This window comes from Curcuma longa, chromosome 4 (genome assembly GCF_044706935.1).
Source record: "Curcuma longa cultivar G26 ecotype Majalengka, Jawa Barat chromosome 4, ITB_CL_G26_1.1, whole genome shotgun sequence".
NCBI lineage: Eukaryota > Viridiplantae > Streptophyta > Magnoliopsida > Zingiberales > Zingiberaceae > Curcuma > Curcuma longa.
In genome coordinates this window covers 3,066,644-3,084,544 of record NC_133864.1, presented here as the reverse complement: position 1 = coordinate 3,084,544, position 17,901 = coordinate 3,066,644, and the positions used below count along the sequence as shown (strand labels likewise).

The 17,901-nt window shown below is 36.5% G+C and overlaps 3 protein-coding genes across 4 annotated transcripts; 1 reads left to right on the top strand and 2 right to left on the bottom strand.

The window, feature by feature from the left end:
• Nucleotides 1-544: 544 nt before the first annotated feature.
• On the bottom strand, nt 545-1,443 carry LOC141826394 (putative CCR4-associated factor 1 homolog 11). Its single transcript, XM_074713641.1, has one exon. The coding sequence runs from the start codon at nt 1,441-1,443 to the stop codon at nt 658-660; it is 786 nt and encodes a 261-aa protein (XP_074569742.1). The 3' UTR covers nt 545-657.
• A 5,457-nt stretch (nt 1,444-6,900) lies between these two features.
• On the top strand, nt 6,901-16,472 carry LOC141827342 (pyruvate kinase 1, cytosolic-like). 2 transcript variants are annotated; one of them, XM_074714563.1, is made up of 16 exons: nt 6,901-7,050; nt 9,329-9,425; nt 9,537-9,634; nt 11,939-12,094; nt 12,718-12,795; nt 12,887-13,018; nt 13,586-13,666; nt 14,180-14,248; nt 14,320-14,409; nt 15,126-15,270; nt 15,352-15,440; nt 15,543-15,638; nt 15,716-15,783; nt 15,859-15,958; nt 16,033-16,089; nt 16,184-16,472. In XM_074714563.1, exons 1-16 carry the CDS (start codon nt 6,973-6,975, stop codon nt 16,334-16,336), a joined length of 1,587 nt encoding a protein of 528 aa, XP_074570664.1. In that variant the 5' UTR covers nt 6,901-6,972; the 3' UTR covers nt 16,337-16,472. The 2 variants fall into 2 exon arrangements, with proteins under 2 accessions (XP_074570664.1, XP_074570663.1); XM_074714562.1 differs by lacking the exon at nt 6,901-7,050 and having other exon boundaries at nt 9,340-9,425.
• On the bottom strand, nt 16,388-17,311 carry LOC141827343 (NAD(P)H-quinone oxidoreductase subunit T, chloroplastic). The gene is made up of 2 exons (XM_074714564.1): nt 16,976-17,311; nt 16,388-16,886 (listed from the first exon to the last, which is right to left on the bottom strand). The coding sequence occupies exons 1-2, from the start codon at nt 17,287-17,289 to the stop codon at nt 16,469-16,471; spliced, it is 732 nt and encodes a 243-aa protein (XP_074570665.1). The 5' UTR covers nt 17,290-17,311; the 3' UTR covers nt 16,388-16,468.
• Between the last annotated feature and the right edge of the window lie 590 nt (nt 17,312-17,901).

Genomic DNA, 17,901 nt, shown 5'->3' with positions numbered 1-17,901 from the left:
TCGTTTCGCCGGCCACCGTGGACAATGCGTGGACGATGCACAGTGAAACTTCTCGCCACGTCAGATGTCGCGGACGGCTCGCGCAAATGAGTTGCGCAGTATATCTTATTTTTTAATTTAAAAAAAATAATCAAAAAGTAAGAAATTTTTACTAGCCAAAACCTAAATTAAGATCGATCGCCTATTTGATGTTTCGATTGTGTAAAATTGATAAATTAACAGAATGATTGATTTTCAGGAAATCAAGTAAACAGTCCGATTAACTGCAATATTACTCTTTTAATCGTCCTGCGAATTATCGCAACAATATCATTAATTAATTAATCAATCCTTGATTTAACTCTCCTGCTTAAGCTCGCTAATTGCAATTGGATTGAGCGGCCAAGTCAGCATTATTAACTAATTAATCCTTTTGATTCTTTAAAATTTGATGAATTAAATATTCCAACAAAAGAAATTTAAAAAAAAAAGATAATAAAAAATCTATTTAAAAAAAATAACCACAAACATATTTCTTTATCAATTAAATAATCCTAACTACCAACAAAATATATTCATTTTAAAATATAGTTATTTGAGTTGGAATAGTACTCCTACGTGCTCTGGATGGTTGATGAGCTCTGGATTCACACGAGAAGCGATCTGATAGAATACCTGTCAAGTTAGTAAACTATCAGATCCAGATTGATGTCGACAGCCCATCGCCCGTTCAACTTGGACGGTAGAAGCCACCCGCTCCAATCCACCGTAAAGCCCACGACAATACTTGCTCAGGTGCTTCAAGTCAAACACTCTCTCGCCGAAGATGAAGCGAACGAGGCCTAGGAAGTCATGGACGGTCTGTGGTAACTTCCTACCACCGGTGAGCATCTTCACTAGGAACGCAAAGTCGTAGGCGCCTTGGAAGGTTATCCATGAGACGGTCGCCGTCGAGAATTGGCCCAAGGAAAGCAAACCGGAGGCTGCAAGGTGCGCAGAGAACCGACGAGAGTCGATGCCCCATGTTTTATTCTTTTGGAAGTCAATACCGTTAGCCTTCAGTAGCTCGATGGAGGAGGGGGCGTAGCGGTCGCGATCGATGTCGAAGTCGCAGAAATTAAATTCCCACACGTAGCGCATAAAAGTGCCGTCACAAGGGAGGTTACCGGCGGCATCAGAGAGGGTGAGGCCAACCTGGACGATGCAGAGGGCGTCGACGTTGGCGCGGATCAAGTCGTAACGTTGAGCAACGTTGAGGGTGCAATAGGGATTCTTGGAGGTGATGATGATGCCCGGATACTCAGTGTCCAAGGCGACGAAAGGATGGAAGGGGAGGATGGAGCGGATGAGAGCGAACTCCTGATCGAGGTTGTGAGCCCAGACGGAACGAACCTGGACCTGGACTCTGCTGGTGGCAGCGGAAGGGGAAGTGAGCATATTGCCAGCAGCAACTGCAGCCGCCATGAAGTGGATGATATTATATATAATTAGAAATATAGCAGCTAGCTAGCGGAAGGAGAAGAGCAGTTACGTTGGGCAAGAAGCAGTTGGAGTAAGAAGTGAAGGGAAGGAAGGAAATGGAAGCGTTTAATATAGAAGAGATCGAAGAGAGAAATCCGGCCGGGAAAACTAAACGGAATTAATTAGTTCGTTAAAGTCTGTTTAATTTAATTCGGAAGTACTTATTTATATGGAATTAACAGAATTAATTAGTTGCCTCTAATTAATTATTAAAATTAAAATTAAAATATATTGATTTTATTTATACCCTAGCTACATACTTATTTATATAATGGGAATGATTTGATGTGATGTGATGTGAATTAATGATTTGATGTCAAAATCTTAGGGAGTGGAAATCAATTAATTATTATTTTTTAAATATTATAATTTTATTAAAAAAACAAATAATTATACTGTTTTGCGTATAAGTCATTTAAATGGTAGAATAATTATTATTTTCTAGTTTAAAAATAAATATATCATGGTTGAACACATGTTTAAAAAAACATAGTACTATTTTTTCATTAATTAGCAGTGTCATTTAAAGTCCAACTAATATATTTTTTTAAATTAAAATTATATAAAAATAATTAGAATTTGATTCGAGTTCGACTCACGAGCAGCTCGTGAACCATCAAACAAAATATTATAGATTCGAATTCGGCTAAAAAAATTATCGAATATATTTGAGTTTGACGCGAATTCAATAATTGCAAATACAAATTGATTATTTTTTCAATCAACTTGAAAAACTCACTCAATTCGTCTACACCACTAGAAAAACACTCAAAATTGGACAATTGAGAACTCGGTGTCATTATCTCTTTGAGTGAAAGATACTAGCACGTTGGAAAACCAATGCTACAACCTTTCTGCAAAGAGTTCCGAGGCGGCTAGCTCTACTGATAGAACCTCCACCATCTCAACATCGACAGCAACCAATGATGTGGATGGGCGGTCCGCACTAAGGCAGAGCACAAGGCAACAACGAGTCCGAGCAGCCCGCACAGGCAACCGATGAAGATTGCCTCTTGGAACAACGAGTCCGAGCAGTCCATTAATTAACGGTGTCATTTAAAGTCCGACTAATATATATTTTTAATTAAAATTGTCAAATGGGTAAAGTCCTAAGGTAACAGTCTATGGCCTCAATTATTAAATTTGAAATGTATTGATTTATTGAGAACCTTTGGAAAAAAAAAACAATGTTTGATTGGTAAAAATTAGGAGTGCAAACAAAATAAATCTGAGTTGTATAGTATGAAATATTGATATTTAAATTTTAGTTTGAAAATATAAATAATTTTAATTTGAATTTGGTTTGAAATAAAATTTGAATTCGAGTTCAGTTGAAATTATTTGAATGTTGATTTGAGCGGAATCGAACAATAGTTCAAATGATTTAAATTTGAATTTGATTCAAGTTATTCTTAATTTGAATATATTTAAATTAAAATTATATAAAAATAACTAGAGTTTGATTAGAGTTCCACTCACGAGCGATTCATGAATAATTAAATAAAATATTATAGGTTCGAATTCGACTAAAAAAATTTATCGAACATATTCGAGTTTGGCTCAAAATCGATAATTTCAAATACAAATTGAATATTTTTTAACGAACAAGCTCGATTTGTTAACACCACTAACAAGAATTAGTCAAAATTAGACAAGTGAGATCATGGGGTCATTGTCTCATTGAGTGAAAGATACTAGCACATCAGGAAACCAATGCTCTTACTTTTCTATCCCAATTCTTTTGAGTTTTTTTGTTAACCTAGATATTCACTTCTTATAATCCAATTAATCCTGCAAGTGAATGTCATGATCTCATGGAACTTTTCCATCGACTATTAAGGTAAATCCAAGAAGTACAAATGTCCACGACCCAACGATCTAGCATCACCAGTAGTTCGGGGCACTATGTGTTAGGGGTGAATAGCTCTGATCACTTCTCGTCTTGATTGTGAACTCATCGTTTAATATGCAATAGAAATTTAAATCAAAATCTACACCACATGCACAATACTTTAGTTTTACTTTATTTTCGCTTCCTTGAAGTGACTAATTCAAGGTATACTCTTAGTGATCTTCCTCCACTATGAACTCTTCTTTTTTGAGTACTTTTCGGAGACAGAAAAATCTCTTACAACACGTTCTTATATGAATAAGATACAAAGATAAAAGAAATCAAAAATAATTTTATAATAAAATTTTATTTTGGATGCTTTTTTGTTGCTTAGAATAACTTCTCATTGATTCGGAAATACATCAACACTTCACCTTAGAATCTCCAAGAGTTCACACCTTCAAATCTCCTCGAAACCCCATTTTCTAATTGCTTTTAGGCTAATTTTCATTTGGTAATCAATTGGTAACCATTATCAATCGATTGCCATTAAATTCGATCATTTAAACCTGCAAAATAGCTCTTTTTTACCTTATTAATTGATTGTTTGCCTCCAATTGAACTGGCCAATCGATTTGAAAATATTATGTTCATTGCTACAATGCCACTAATCAATTGCTGGAACTCACTAATAGATTGGTACTGCAACAAAATACTATAGCAATAAACATAGGCACTATAGCAACCCCTCAAAGGCTCTGTAGTAAAACCTAATTACTGTAGCAAACCTTAATTTTTAGGGTTTAGGGTTTGTAGTATACCTTGGAACTACAGGAACCTTAGTTATTGTAGCAAAAATCCTAATTAATGTAGCAAATCCAAAAAATACCTCAAAACCTCAATTTTCGAGTTTAGAGTCCATCATTGGATTAATACGCCCTACTAATATTTATGTTCTAACTTTAATAAGTATTTTTATTTTGCTTGATATCTGATGACTTTAACTTATCAGGACTTCCTTTGCTCAGCATCTAATCAATCTAAATCTACCAAAATTTCTCATTGTCTTGTACCCGATCAACCTTAACTTGTAGGGACTTCATATCTCATGCCTAACATCTGGTCAATCATGATCTATTACCAGAACTTTCTTTCTCAGCATCTGATCAACCTTGACCTGCTGAGACTTCCCGTTGCATGCCAAGTGTCCAGTCCTCTATGATCCACTTGGACTTTCTGTCTCGTGCTAAGTGTTTGATCTTTCACGACCCACTTGGACTTTCCGTCTTGTACCAAGTGTCCAATCCTCCATGACTCACTTGGATTTTCCACCATCAAGTATCCAATCAATCTTGACCCACTTGACATCTAACTAACATATTAATCAAACATCGAAATCCAATTCAAATCAAATCGAACTTGGTCATGTTGGTGCCCCGGTTGATTTTGATGTGATCAACCAAGTTAGGTTAGGTCCTGTTATGGTCTGATCCCTCTGTTTAAGTGTGCAGGAGCTTAGGAGCAGAGAAAGTCGAGCGAAAGACGCAGCGTAAGTAGCTTAAGTTCAGGAGGAGGTTATGGTTGTAGCTTAAGTTTAGGAAGAGGTTATAGCTCTTAATTGCAATATTTTTTTTGCAAATATATTTTTTACTTATCTATTACAATATTTATTTATTGTTTTTATTTTTTTAACCCTAACTGAACTTGGATTGATGCACATCAAAAAGGGAGAAATTATTGATGCCCCGATTGATTTTGATGTGATCGACCAAGTTAGGTTCGGACCTGTTGTGGTCTGATCCCTCTGTCTAAGTGTGTAGGAGCTTAGGAGCAGAGAAAGTAGAGCGGAAGACGCAACAGTCGAGAAGGATGGCACGAGGGAGTAAGCCGACGGGCTCGGTGCATCCGAGGGATACAGAAACTACGGAAGAGTACACCGGTAGAGCGAGAAGAACGTGCGCAGCATCCAAGGAACAAGAAGCCGGGAGAAAGGACGCTCGAGGGGCGAAAGGCCAAAGTCGAGTTCGGGTGAGTCTAACTCTGGTTGACCAAAAATCACCCCAAATAATGTTTCTAAAAAAGTCAACTCTACTAACTTTGACCAAGTCAAAATTTGACTTGGTCTTGGACTTGAACGACTAAGCTTTGACTTTAAATCAAAGCTTTAAAGATAGAGATTATTCTTAATCATCGGTCAAATTAAGGATAGAGATTATCCTTAATCAAAGATGATTTAAACGTTGATAAACATTTATTTTTTTAAATGATAATATTTATCCTTTATCAAAGATCAACGATTAAGATCAAATCCTATCTATGATCAACAGTCAAGATTAATTTGCGTAGATTATAAATAGGCTTAGAAGCTAAAGGGAAAGACAAGACTTCAATTGTAATATTTTTCTTAACTTCCGTCTTGTGCTATAAACGTCTGTAAGAGACTTCTCTGCCTACAAGAAATTTTTGATAGTAAGCTTCAACTACCTTGGTTTACAACCACCTACGTTATAACCAAGTACATTTATTTGTCATTTAAGTTATATTGGGTTTATTTAATTATTAAAACTAACGTTTATCCTTGTAAAATTGTACAAAAGATCCAGTTTTATTTACAAGGGCAATTCACCCCTCTCTTACCGGTCCACATCGATCCAACAGATCAACGTGTCAACCTTAACCCGAAGTCAATCACACCAACACCAATTGCGTCCGAAAGTGCCCAACGTGAGAATCAAACTCTTCCTGTATAAACTATCTGTCTTATTGCTTATCATCGCACCGTGCCGCAAGAGCCCAATTCTCTAGATTCGCCCACGAAGATGAATAGAGACTTAGTTGCTGGTCGAAAAATGACTCAATGCATTAGTTGATAATAGATAATGTCTTATAGCACTTAGAACGCTTATAATATTATCCAACTTTACCTAAATAAATTACCTTATTCCCCGTTGTTAATTCTATTTTAAGTATAATTAAACTATTTACTAAACTTTATTTTAGCTTAAGCAAGTTGGGCATATCCATGTTTGGTTGATTAAATTATCCAAATTAAGTTATAAATCTGTGCAATTAGGCTATTCATAATCTCGATAGACCAAGATTCAAAAGAAAAATTAGGATCATGTATTATTTTGATATATTTTTAGGACATCCTTTTGAGATAATATTAATAAAAAAAATCTTTTTAATTTTTGTCAAATTATAAATCAAAATTATTCTTATTACAATTTATTATTATTATTTGACATTTGAATATCATTTTAAAATACTTAACAAACATTTCAAAATATTTAAAAACTATAGCAGATAAAAAATGTCAAAATGCATGATCAAAATTGTAATATGTTTAAAAGTTAAGGTAATATTGGCTAAAAGGTAGAAAATATAGATTTTTTTTTAAAAGAATTTTTTTTTAACTATTTTTTTTTTTAATTTTCTATTTTGATAAAGTTTTAGGTAGTTTATTGAGAAAGTGTTAACAATGCAGGTCCAAAATGAAATTAGCAGTTGTCAATAAATAAAAGTAAACCCCTCCACTTTATTCTTCGCCACGAGCATTTCCTCGCGTCCCTCCGATTTCCACGCCAAGCTCTGCTCATCAGAGACGCAAAGTTCGACGATCGGAACCCTAACCCGCCACAATGCACACCGGGCAGATGCTGCTTGAGGAACCTGTGCGCCTCGCCGCCCAAGATCGTGAGACCTCTCTTTCGCTCCCCGTTTATTGGATTCGATCCGCACCTTTTCTGATCCATTTTAGATTTCCTTGCCCGATCGCCTGATGAATAATATGATTGTTCGTGCATTTTCTTGTGTCCTATGTGGATCATACATCTGTCGTTGTTTTGGATGTGATTCTATTGTCTGGTTTAGATTTTGTCTTCTTGTGGGGTTGTCAGGTTTTTTTTCTTCCTCATTATTTCTTTTTGCCTATGTGTTATGTGCCTTTTAATGCTTGACTTTTAAGTATGGAGGTTTAATTTGTCCTCAGTGCTCGTCTCTTTTTATATCCCTGTTATAATTGTCTATTTTTTGTAGTCAATTTTTGGCCAACTATTGGTGGATTTATGGAGAAGGAAAGATGATAATTTTCGACGAAGATAGGTGGTGTATATAAAGTTGGTCAACTTTATACCGAGAGGCATGGGGATTTGGATGCACTAAGATCAGATGGATCATTAAAAATTTATTATAGCTCAGAGGTTCCTTTTTTCTTATAGATGTTTATAGTACAAGCACTTCACAGTAATAAATTATAGAGAATAAGGGAGGCTAACTGCATCTTATGGGCACGCCAAATTTATCAACCATTTTCTTTACTAATTTTTTCCTTTGAAGTTGCATAGCTATTATTTTTTGAAATCAGTAGTCATGATGGAGATGGAAGCAGACCCCCAAAAGGCGAGATTTGTTAGTGATTGGATGCTGAAAGTCTCTTCTTGTGAAATCTCTTGGCCCTGAATCACAGCGAGTACGGTAGAAAGTTGTTCCAAATGAAACCATAGGTCTTAATGTTGGAGACGTCACATGCAGTATTTGTGCCAATAATTTATCCTGACTGTTCATCTCTATGTATCTCCCTGTAATCGTTTTTTGGCCAACTATTGGTGGACTTTATGGAGAAGGAAAGATGATGATTTTTTATGAAGATAGTCAGTGCATACATGAAAAGTTGGTTATAATTATACCAAGAGGCATGGGAGTTTGAATGCTCTACAATAAGATGGGCCATTAAGAAAATTATTATATCTTTTAGGTTTCTCTCTCTTTTTTTTCTCAAATAGGTGTTTAGAATATAAGCACTTTTACAACAAAAATTGTGTTTAGAATATAAGCACTTTTACAACAAAAATTGTAGAGAAGGGGAGGCTAACTGCATCTTATAGACATGTCAAATCTAACAACCCGTTTCATGAAGGAGGATCAAGGTCACATGGAAGGGGGATTGACTCAGTTATAGAAGTATCTGAAGGCCAACTACAGTCTTCCAGACACTCACTTTAAGTCTATAAAAGGAGAATCAAGGTCACATGGAAAAGAGTGACTCCAATTGACTCACTGATGGAAGCATTTAAAGACCTACTATAGTGTTCAACCATATGACAATTCCTTATTGGACAGACACTTTGAGCTTTATAAGCAGGATTAATGCCACAAGGGGACTGACTTCTTCTTGACAAGTACCTGAAGACCAACTATAGTCCTCCATGAAGCATAGGGTGACAAGTTTGTCTGCCCTATGGTCATGGGGATGACAACCAATACCTTCTTTTTTAAGATGCAAAAGCACCATAAAATGTATCAAGTGCTTTGACACTTTACTCACCTCATTGTCACTTACCTAAACGAGATTATGTTTCCTATTTGTGGTTCTATTTATTACATTTCCCACTCTTAGTTGATACCTTTTACCTCCATATGTGGTATCTTCTATGTTTTTACACCAAATATACTCATAAAAACACAGCTGGATAGTGATGCTGATAACCTCATAGCTTTTAATCAATGGTGCTGAAGTGTTACATAAAATAAACATTTCCCAAATGGGAATTGGGCTATCCCTTTACGGTTTTACACCAAATATACTCATAAAACACAGGTGGATAGTGATGCCGATGATGCCATAATTTTCAATCAAAGGAGCTGGAGTGAAACATAAAATAAACAGTTCCCAAATGGGAATTGGGCTATCCTTCTACGGTTTTACGAAAAATATACTGATGAAAACATAGGCTGATAGTGATGCTGATAATGTCATAACTTTTATTCAAAAGTGCTGAAGTGATACATAAAATAAACAGTTCTCAAATGGGACTCAGGACTATCTAGAGCTATTGGGTAAAATAGTATATTTCCTACAAGATTGTTGTTAGGGGACAATGTTTTCTTGGAAATTTAAGTGACAACTTACATGCATGAGTTAAAATTTTGACTAGCTCTACTGCACTTTTCTTAGCTGTTTGCTGCCATTGTATTAATTTTTCAATAAAATTCCAGAATTTCTTTCCTTCATTGACTAAAATTGTTGGGACACTTGGGCCAAGATCACGGTCAGTGGAAACACTTGAGGCATGCCTCAAAGCCGGAATGTCAGGTTTGTCCTCTTTTTCTTGTATATATTGATTGGAGTTATGTTATTATTATGTCTCATGATTCTCTTTCATGTGACTAAATTGTTCATGCTATACCATTTTTGTTTCTCAAGTTGCACGTTTCGATTTTTCTTGGTCAAATGCGGAATACCATCAGGAGACTCTTGACAATTTGAGGATTGCTGTGAGCAATATCAAGAAGCCATGCGCTGTAAGTGAATACCCCACATCTTTTTTACATCTTTGGTAAGGTTGTCCTAAAATATTGTAACATCAAATATTAAACTTATTAGTCAAATCTACTTAAGCATGCTTTTGATCAGTGCCTTTGTGGAAGTTTTATTAAATTATTACATATCTTGAATGTAGTACTTACGGTGAAAAGTTACACTTTTCTTAGGAAATTGTCTAATCTTCCCCTCTGGTTTCTACGTTTGTGGTTTATCTAGTTCACTTAATTGTAAAATGTGTTAGTGTAGCTACGGTTTTCTAGCTTCACCTTTTCTTTTGCTTGATGATTGCTTCATATTCTAGAACACACACTATAATCTAGAGGTTGTGGTACTCACTGTGTATGTTAAAGCAGTTTTAACTCAAGAACTTTATCCTTGTATTCTTCATTGACGATGGATCTACAACTAAACGATTGAACCTAATGAAGTTTTCGAGTGCATGGATGTCTATAAATAAATGATTTATTATTTTCTTGCATCAAAAGGACTGTAAAAACAATCATCTTGGGCAGTGACGTAGAGATTTTCAACCAAGAGGGGTGAATTCAATAAAGTAAAAAATTAATATAACACAATGCATAATAAAAGTCATATATTAACTTCATATGTTTTTATAATAACATTTTCCGAGATTTCATACTTTGAAAATGCTAAATGATAGTTTCATTATCAACTATATCAAACACATCTTGCTCAATATGTAGTACCGAACAATCATTTACCATATAACCTGAAATTTTTAAAAATTTCAAACATTTGTTTAGGTTGATTATCACAATCCAAAATTTTAAATTTTGAATTTAAGGAGCTGAAAACGAACTTAAATTCGAAAATTTTGATTTTAGCCTTTGGTTCTAGTTGAAACAACAATCCGTTGATCCCCGGAGTTATTTTTTTCAACACCTATTCAAGAACACAACACAACTCAATTAATCAATCAAAGTTCAAAATTTTCGGCCTTAAATGTTTAAAAATCGAACCAACAATCGAAAAGTGAGTTGGAGTTCCACTTCCACTCACCACGCACTACAACCGCTGAAGTCACACTTTAGATACTGAAACTAAACCTAAGTTTTCTCAAATCATGATTTCCGGCGATAAGAACCCGCGGCGACAGCAAAAATGTGTCGCACAACTTCAGTGAGAGAGGCGGCGGACTAGTTCAAAGTTGTGATATTTTCTTATAAAAGTTATACTAATGGATAGCTTAGGTCGAGGCTTTCCAAATATATGATCAATTTCAGTTTTTCGACGACGAACAGTGATGAATCAGCCAGTCAAAGTGGCAGTAAGGGTTTAAGACTATTTTGGGGAAAAGGGAGAGAAATAGATATGAATCAAACATAATTTTGATTTTAATTAGTACTAATTTTTTAAAAATATATATTATATATATAGTATTAATTTTTTTGAAACACAAACAAATCAAAAGAACATCTACCAATCTATATGATGACTATGTTGACTTTCTTTAACTTGTTCACTTCTTAAGGCGAGATTTCTTATATGTTATTGTATAGATATCAAATCATTTAAAGAGGAGCCTTGGCATAACGATAAAGTTGCTATCGTATGACCTAGAGGTCATGAGTTTAAGTCGCAAAAACAACTTCTTGCAATGTAGGATAAGGATATGTGTAATAGAGCCGATGTGTGTTCGACCCTTCCTCGGGACCCCTCATTGGCGGGAGCTCGTGCACTGAGTTTTCCTTTTTTTATAGATATCAAATCATTTGAAATTATTTATATATGCCTTATTTAGTTTATTAAATGTTTAGGAAACAACCTAGGTGGCCGCCAAGGCATATGTGGTAGGAAACCATATCGCATATGTGATCCCTCATTTGTGGTTGGCTAATATGCAGTCTTTTTATTATTGCATATGCAGCCTACAAATGCAAACATCAAAAATAAATTGAAATTGTGGTTCTTTCAGATCAAATATCCCCTTTCAAATAATCAGAGCTTCTATGGGTCTTTACTCTTTCCTAGAACATTATTTGTTGTGGTCACTTAGTCATATGGCCAGGAAACGACATCAGCTTTATGTACCTATGCTTTGAACCTGCTTTATGTGGTTTTGTCCATAGGATATAACTCCCTTCTGGAATGCACTCTTAGTTTCAGAATTTTCAAATCTTCATTTTGTCTCGAGACATGTGCCTTGTTCAATCATAGTTCTTTACCTTTTTGAACATGACAATTTCGTTCTTGATGCTATTATGATTTTATTGAACTATTTGAAAAGCTGTAACTGGTCTTCTTCTGCCCTATCAATGTAGATAATGCTAGACACGGTGGGTCCTGAACTTCAAGTTTGCAACACATCTGGTGAACCAATTGAGTTAAAATCTGGTAACAATGTCACTTTAACTCCAGATGGTTCTAGAGTTCCATCAGCTGAAGTTTTGCCCATAAATATCTCTGATCTTGCAAAGGTGAGAATCGAGGACTTTTTGGACATTTTGTTCCTTTTTGACATGTTTTTTTTTTAAAAAAGGAAAGCATGCATGCTGATCTGTTTGATCGTCATGCTTATTTGTGATTTGTAATTTATCATGTCTCATGATAGGGAGAGCGAGATTGTTGGTATTTACCGTATTTATCCTGCAGACTCAACAACCAATTGAGATCCCACCCTATTTGCACGTCTGAAGGTTAAAGGTTGGAGGCGTGAGTACATAAATAATGCACTCAGTGGCTAACCAAAAGTAAGATGTGTATAATAGTATAAGGCCAAATGGAAATAAATAGGTAACTCAAGCATAGTGACTCACACCTAGACAATGGGGGCATCATATGAGTCTTCTCCATTCTGTGTCTCGTACGTATTAGTTCATTAAATAGGATTCTTCATGCGTTCATATGGATATAATATTATAAATATATTACCTTTCTTGGGGGCCCATGGGCTTGTTTTCATGGTAGCCATTTCTGGTGCAATAGTAAATTACATTGATGCTATCTACATGTGTACCCCCCCCCCCCCCCCCCCTTATTTTGCAGTGACTTTATATTCCTTTTTTTTTTGGTTAATTGTGCCTATTCCTTGAAAGTGCAGGCAGTTAAAAAGGGCGATACTGTTTTTATAGGTCAGTATCTTTTCACTGGAAGTGAGTCAACATCCGTATGGCTTGAGGTGATTCTGTCAGGCTTTGATTTTCCCGAGCATTTTCTTCTTTTCCTTTGAAGAATCCTTCTTCTCAAAGAATGTGTTTACTTATCGACAGGTTGTGGATACAGTCGGTGATGATGTAAATTGTCTTGTGAAGAACAGTGCTACCCTTTCTGGGTCCATCTTCACCATGCACGTGTCACAAGTTCCTATCAATTTACCAACTCTTGGTAGTAGAGATAAGCAGGTTGGTGTCAGAATACAGAAGTACTGATTGTTCATATTGATAAATTTTCCAGTTGCGTCAGTTCTGCATAGCTTGTTTCTAGATGATTTTGACCAAGGTTGACAGATAATGGTCGACTCCAAATAGTTGAGATTTGAACGGTGTGATGACAAGGATAATGACGAAAATGATGATGACTACAATGCAAGAGAATTCTAATTTTCTTTATAGCCTGCATGGATGTTATTAAAAAGACAACCCTAGAATAACTGCAAGTTCATAGTGGTTAGCTTAAAATATCATGATTTTAGATATTCGAAGTTCTTTTTTACAAATGAAGTAACTTAATGCTTTCCAGTGAGCTATTGCAATTTTTCTCAAATCTGACCAAAAGTCAATCAACTAGTTATGTTTCTTCTTAAGTTGGCATTGCCTCTGAAATCTAATCCAAGACGGTTGTGGTAACTGTTTTTCTCTCATCATGCACCATCAGATGGACAGACCTCTCTGTAAACCACTTTCATTTCTTGCTTGTTTTGTCTAGCAATTTTTGATTGATTATTCAACAACTGATCTGGTACATTTTAGGTGATCTCAACCTGGGGTTTACAAAACAATGTTGATATCATTTCCCTATCTTACACACGTCATGCCGAGGATGTGCGCGAGGTGAGCTTCTTTAATCGCTTTGTTTACCCTAGCTTCATGGAACCAGTAATAATTTAAAATGCCGAGTCATTTTAAAAATCCTCTCAAGTATATGTCAGCATATATATATACAAAATGCTATCCTACTTACCCTACTGTGTGCACCTAGTGTTAACTTTTTTTTCAATTTTTTTTTAGAGTTTAGGGGCCGGGTATAGTGTTTAGGATTTAATATTTAAGGTGTGTGTGTATATATATATATATATATATATATATATATATATATATAAAATTTTAGTAGGGATTTTAATGTGTACTTCAATCTGTGGACCATCTCAACAATTCATCCAGATTTAACTTTAAAATTTAAAATCACTCTTTCAAATATCTCTCATCCAACCAAACCCAGGTAGTTATTTGTCGTTTGCAATTGATATTTACATGCTTTTAACTGAAGATTGTAATGATTACTGTTGCTACATTGATTTTTTAATACCATTGTTATCTGAGCCCAGGTTTACCTGTTATTTGCAGCTTAGAGAATTTCTTAGATCTCAAAATCTCCACTATACACAGATTTATGCCAAAATTGAGAATTTTGAGGTAGGCACTGTTACTTAGTGGTTATACCTCTTTCATCTCTATTCTCTCATGTTTTTTTTTTCTTTCTTTAGGGTTTTGAACATTTTGATGAGATTCTCCAAGAAGCAGATGGCATAATTCTTTCGCGAGGGAACCTGGGGATAGATCTTCCTCCAGAAAAGGTTTTCCTATCATAAATACAGCTATTCAACTGTATATTTAATTAGTAATATCTTAAATAAATAGCTAGGATGCATAATTACTTATCGTTAGCACTATTTAAAAGATGGTCTAAATTGCTGCTTGAATGTATGCATTGAAGGACCCCATAATTCTTTCTTCAGGGAACCTGGGGTTAGATCTCCCTCCAGATTTTATGTAGCCCACATATCGATTTCATTGTAATGCATTTCATGTAGCAAAATATTAGATATGCAAGGTACATATAAAGTATGCCAGCCAACATGCTGTTTAGCAGATTAATACGAGGTTGGTTATTACAGTTGAGTTCATGGACGATAATCAAAATAAATTGTTCCTGTTAATTCAATTAATCAAATTAGTTCTGATCTTACTATATATATATATATATATATTAATGAAGATTTAGGATATATATTGATATGTTATATAATTCTCTCTTAGAGGGAACAGGACTCGTGAATCTTTTTTGCACACACAATCTATGCTTTGGTGTTGTGAGGGCTAAACACTTGTTGATAAGTACTAAACAATTTATTGTTTATATATACTTTCCTAATATTATGCAACACATTTAAATTTTTTTAGTATACGGATCATTAGGTTGATTAAATTGACATGCTATGTGATAACTGTAGTACTATTCCTTTTATGCTTGTACTAGACGAATTCTCCAATTGCTTAAATCTGTGTTCAGGTGTTTATTTATCAGAAGACTGCTATTAAAAAGTGCAACATGGCTGGAAAGCCTGCGATAATCACTAGGGTAGTTGACAGTATGGTTGACAATTTGCGCCCAACTCGTGCAGAGGCGACTGATGTAGCAAATGCTGTTCTGGATGGTTTGTTGCTATTTTCGGTCAAATAAAGTTTGTTTGGTATCATTTTCAACTTGGATGAAATGGCAACATTTTCAAATCCAGGTACCGATGGCATACTATTAGGTGCAGAGACTCTCCGAGGTCTGTATCCTGTCGAAACCATAAGGACTGTTGGCCAGATCTGCTCAGAAGTATGTTCAGTATTACAAATCAGAATTGTGGCGACAGCAATTTATAGCGGTATCTATTCCTTGAGTTTACAAATCATAAGCAAATATCATCCTTTTTTGTAGGCTGAGAGTGTATACAACCAAGCTCATCAGTTTAAAAAGATAATACAATATGTTGGAGAACCAATGTCTCATGAAGAATCTGTTGCATCATCAGCAGTAAGAATTTAAAACTTGTTAACTTGCTATCTCAAAGTGCTAATGAATTCATTTGCTTTTTACTCATTATTATCAAGGTTCGCGCAGCAGTTAAAGTCAAAGCGTCTGTGATTATCGCGTTTACTACCACAGGAACTGCTCCCAGGTAATTTGATCTTAGCAAGCTGCCATACTGCAAGTTTAAAACGTATACCTGAATTCAAATGCTGCGCCGTTGCAGATTGGTAGCAAAGTATAGACCTCCAATGCCTGTTTTGGCTCTCGTCTTTCCGCAAGAAAAAATCGACTCGTTGAACTCGAATACTCTAAGCACCATAAAGGTACTATAGTTTTTCTTTTTTCTCCTTTGAGCAAACGAGTTTCAGATCGTGTTGTTTCCGATTATTGTTTCCAGGCTAGGCAGTGCCAAACATTAAGAGGCGTCTATCCGATCCTGGCCATTTCTAGCACGGTAAGTGTTTCGATACATACGACTTTAAGTTTTGGACAGGAATAATGGAAAAGGTGTTGCTAAGATCATAATGATCTTGTTGCTACGGTTGCAGGGCGAGATCAACCTGAAGGAGGAGGTCGCTCTGAAACTTGCTCTGGACTATGGCAGATCGGTGGGCATCCTGAAGCCTTATGATCGGGCAGTTATCTTCGAGAAGATCGGCGACTCTGCCGTCGTCAAGATCGTCGAGTTTGAAGATTCTTGAACAATTTCACTCATCGACGACATTTTTCAGTTATAATTGCTCTTTTCAAAATAAAAGTGAATGTAAAAAAGAAAAATCATTCACGTACTGGGTTTTACAGATTGATTTGATGATGTCTTCTTCTTTTTGTTATTAATATGAATCCTTGAACAGAACTACGATGATGCTGCAGATGGAGATGATAATGATTACTACGTCGATGGTGAGGGCCGTCATGGCCTGGTCGCTGAGCTTCATGTTCTTGCCGCCGAGGCGGTCGACGGTGTCGGGGATGGAGACCCAGTCGCGGACGTCCTGCTCGTAGGGGTCCTCCAGCTCCATCCTCATCTGGCGCAGGCGGCGGCTCTCCGCCTCCTGCGCCAGCGTCCAGTCGTAGAACCGCCGGCTCTCCTCGTCGCTCAGCACGTTGTAGGCCTCCCGCAGCCGGACGAACTTCTCCGACGCCGACTTCAGCGGAAGCGCCGTCGTGTCCGGGTGGTACTCCTTCGACAGCCGCCGGTACGCCGCCTTGATCTCCTCCATGTCCGCCTCCGCCGACACCCCCAGAAACCTAACGCCGTCGTCGTGTTTTCTTAGTCATGCTCTCGAGGTGTTCGACAAATTGAAAGGAATAAGAGAGGAAGCGTCGCGCCGACTTACTGGTAGTGGGAGGTGGTCGCCATGTTGATGAGGTCGGCGAATCTTTCTCCGAGGTACTCCTCTTCTTTCTTAGTTGCAGTAGCATCGTTGTTGCCGTCCGGCTTCTTGGTTTTGCCGCCGACCCAACCTTCGTCGGGGCTGGACCAGTGGATTCTGGTGTCGACGCGGCGCTTGCGTGGGGGTTCGCCGGAGGAGGAGGAGGAGGAGGAGGAGGAGGAGACGGCGTAGATGGGGCGGAGAGCAGGGGGAGTAGCGCGTGTAGTTCGACGGCAGAAGAGCGGGGAGAAGGAAGGCGACGCAGTGGAGGCCGCCATTGAAAAAGGCCAATGGAGTTTCACTCGGGCGGCTGGGACTGAGGACCGGAATAAAATGACTTATTTATTTTTATTTTTATTGTTTTTTTTAAAAAAAAGATAAATAAAGGCAGAATGGAGGAGAGACACAAAAATAAAGGAAAAATTGGATATATTACGTGATGGATATCGATAGCGTGGGAATCTGTACTGTGCATTTAGGACCATAAATATAATCAACCAAAATTTCTATTTTGTTTCTATTATAACTAAAATATTACATTAAAAATGAGCCACATGTTCACAATGTAGGATAGGTTTAGAGGTATTAATTGGCCTGCTACGAGTAGTCATATTAAAAAGGCTCAAAATAATATTTTTTTTTACAATTCTATTCCGTCGTAACAATTCAATTATATTCCAGAGCTTTCAAAATAACATTTGTTCTTATAACAGAGAGATCATAGTTCGTGATCTCAAGCAAGATCATCCTCGGAGCATAGTTGAGTTGGTTACGACGGAATAGAATTACTAAAATGAATAAGGGTCGAATTTTGACGAAACCGAAGTAATGTCTTCCATCATGTCTATGTCTAATTATAGTTTTTCGATTTACCTCTTTATAGATTAGGA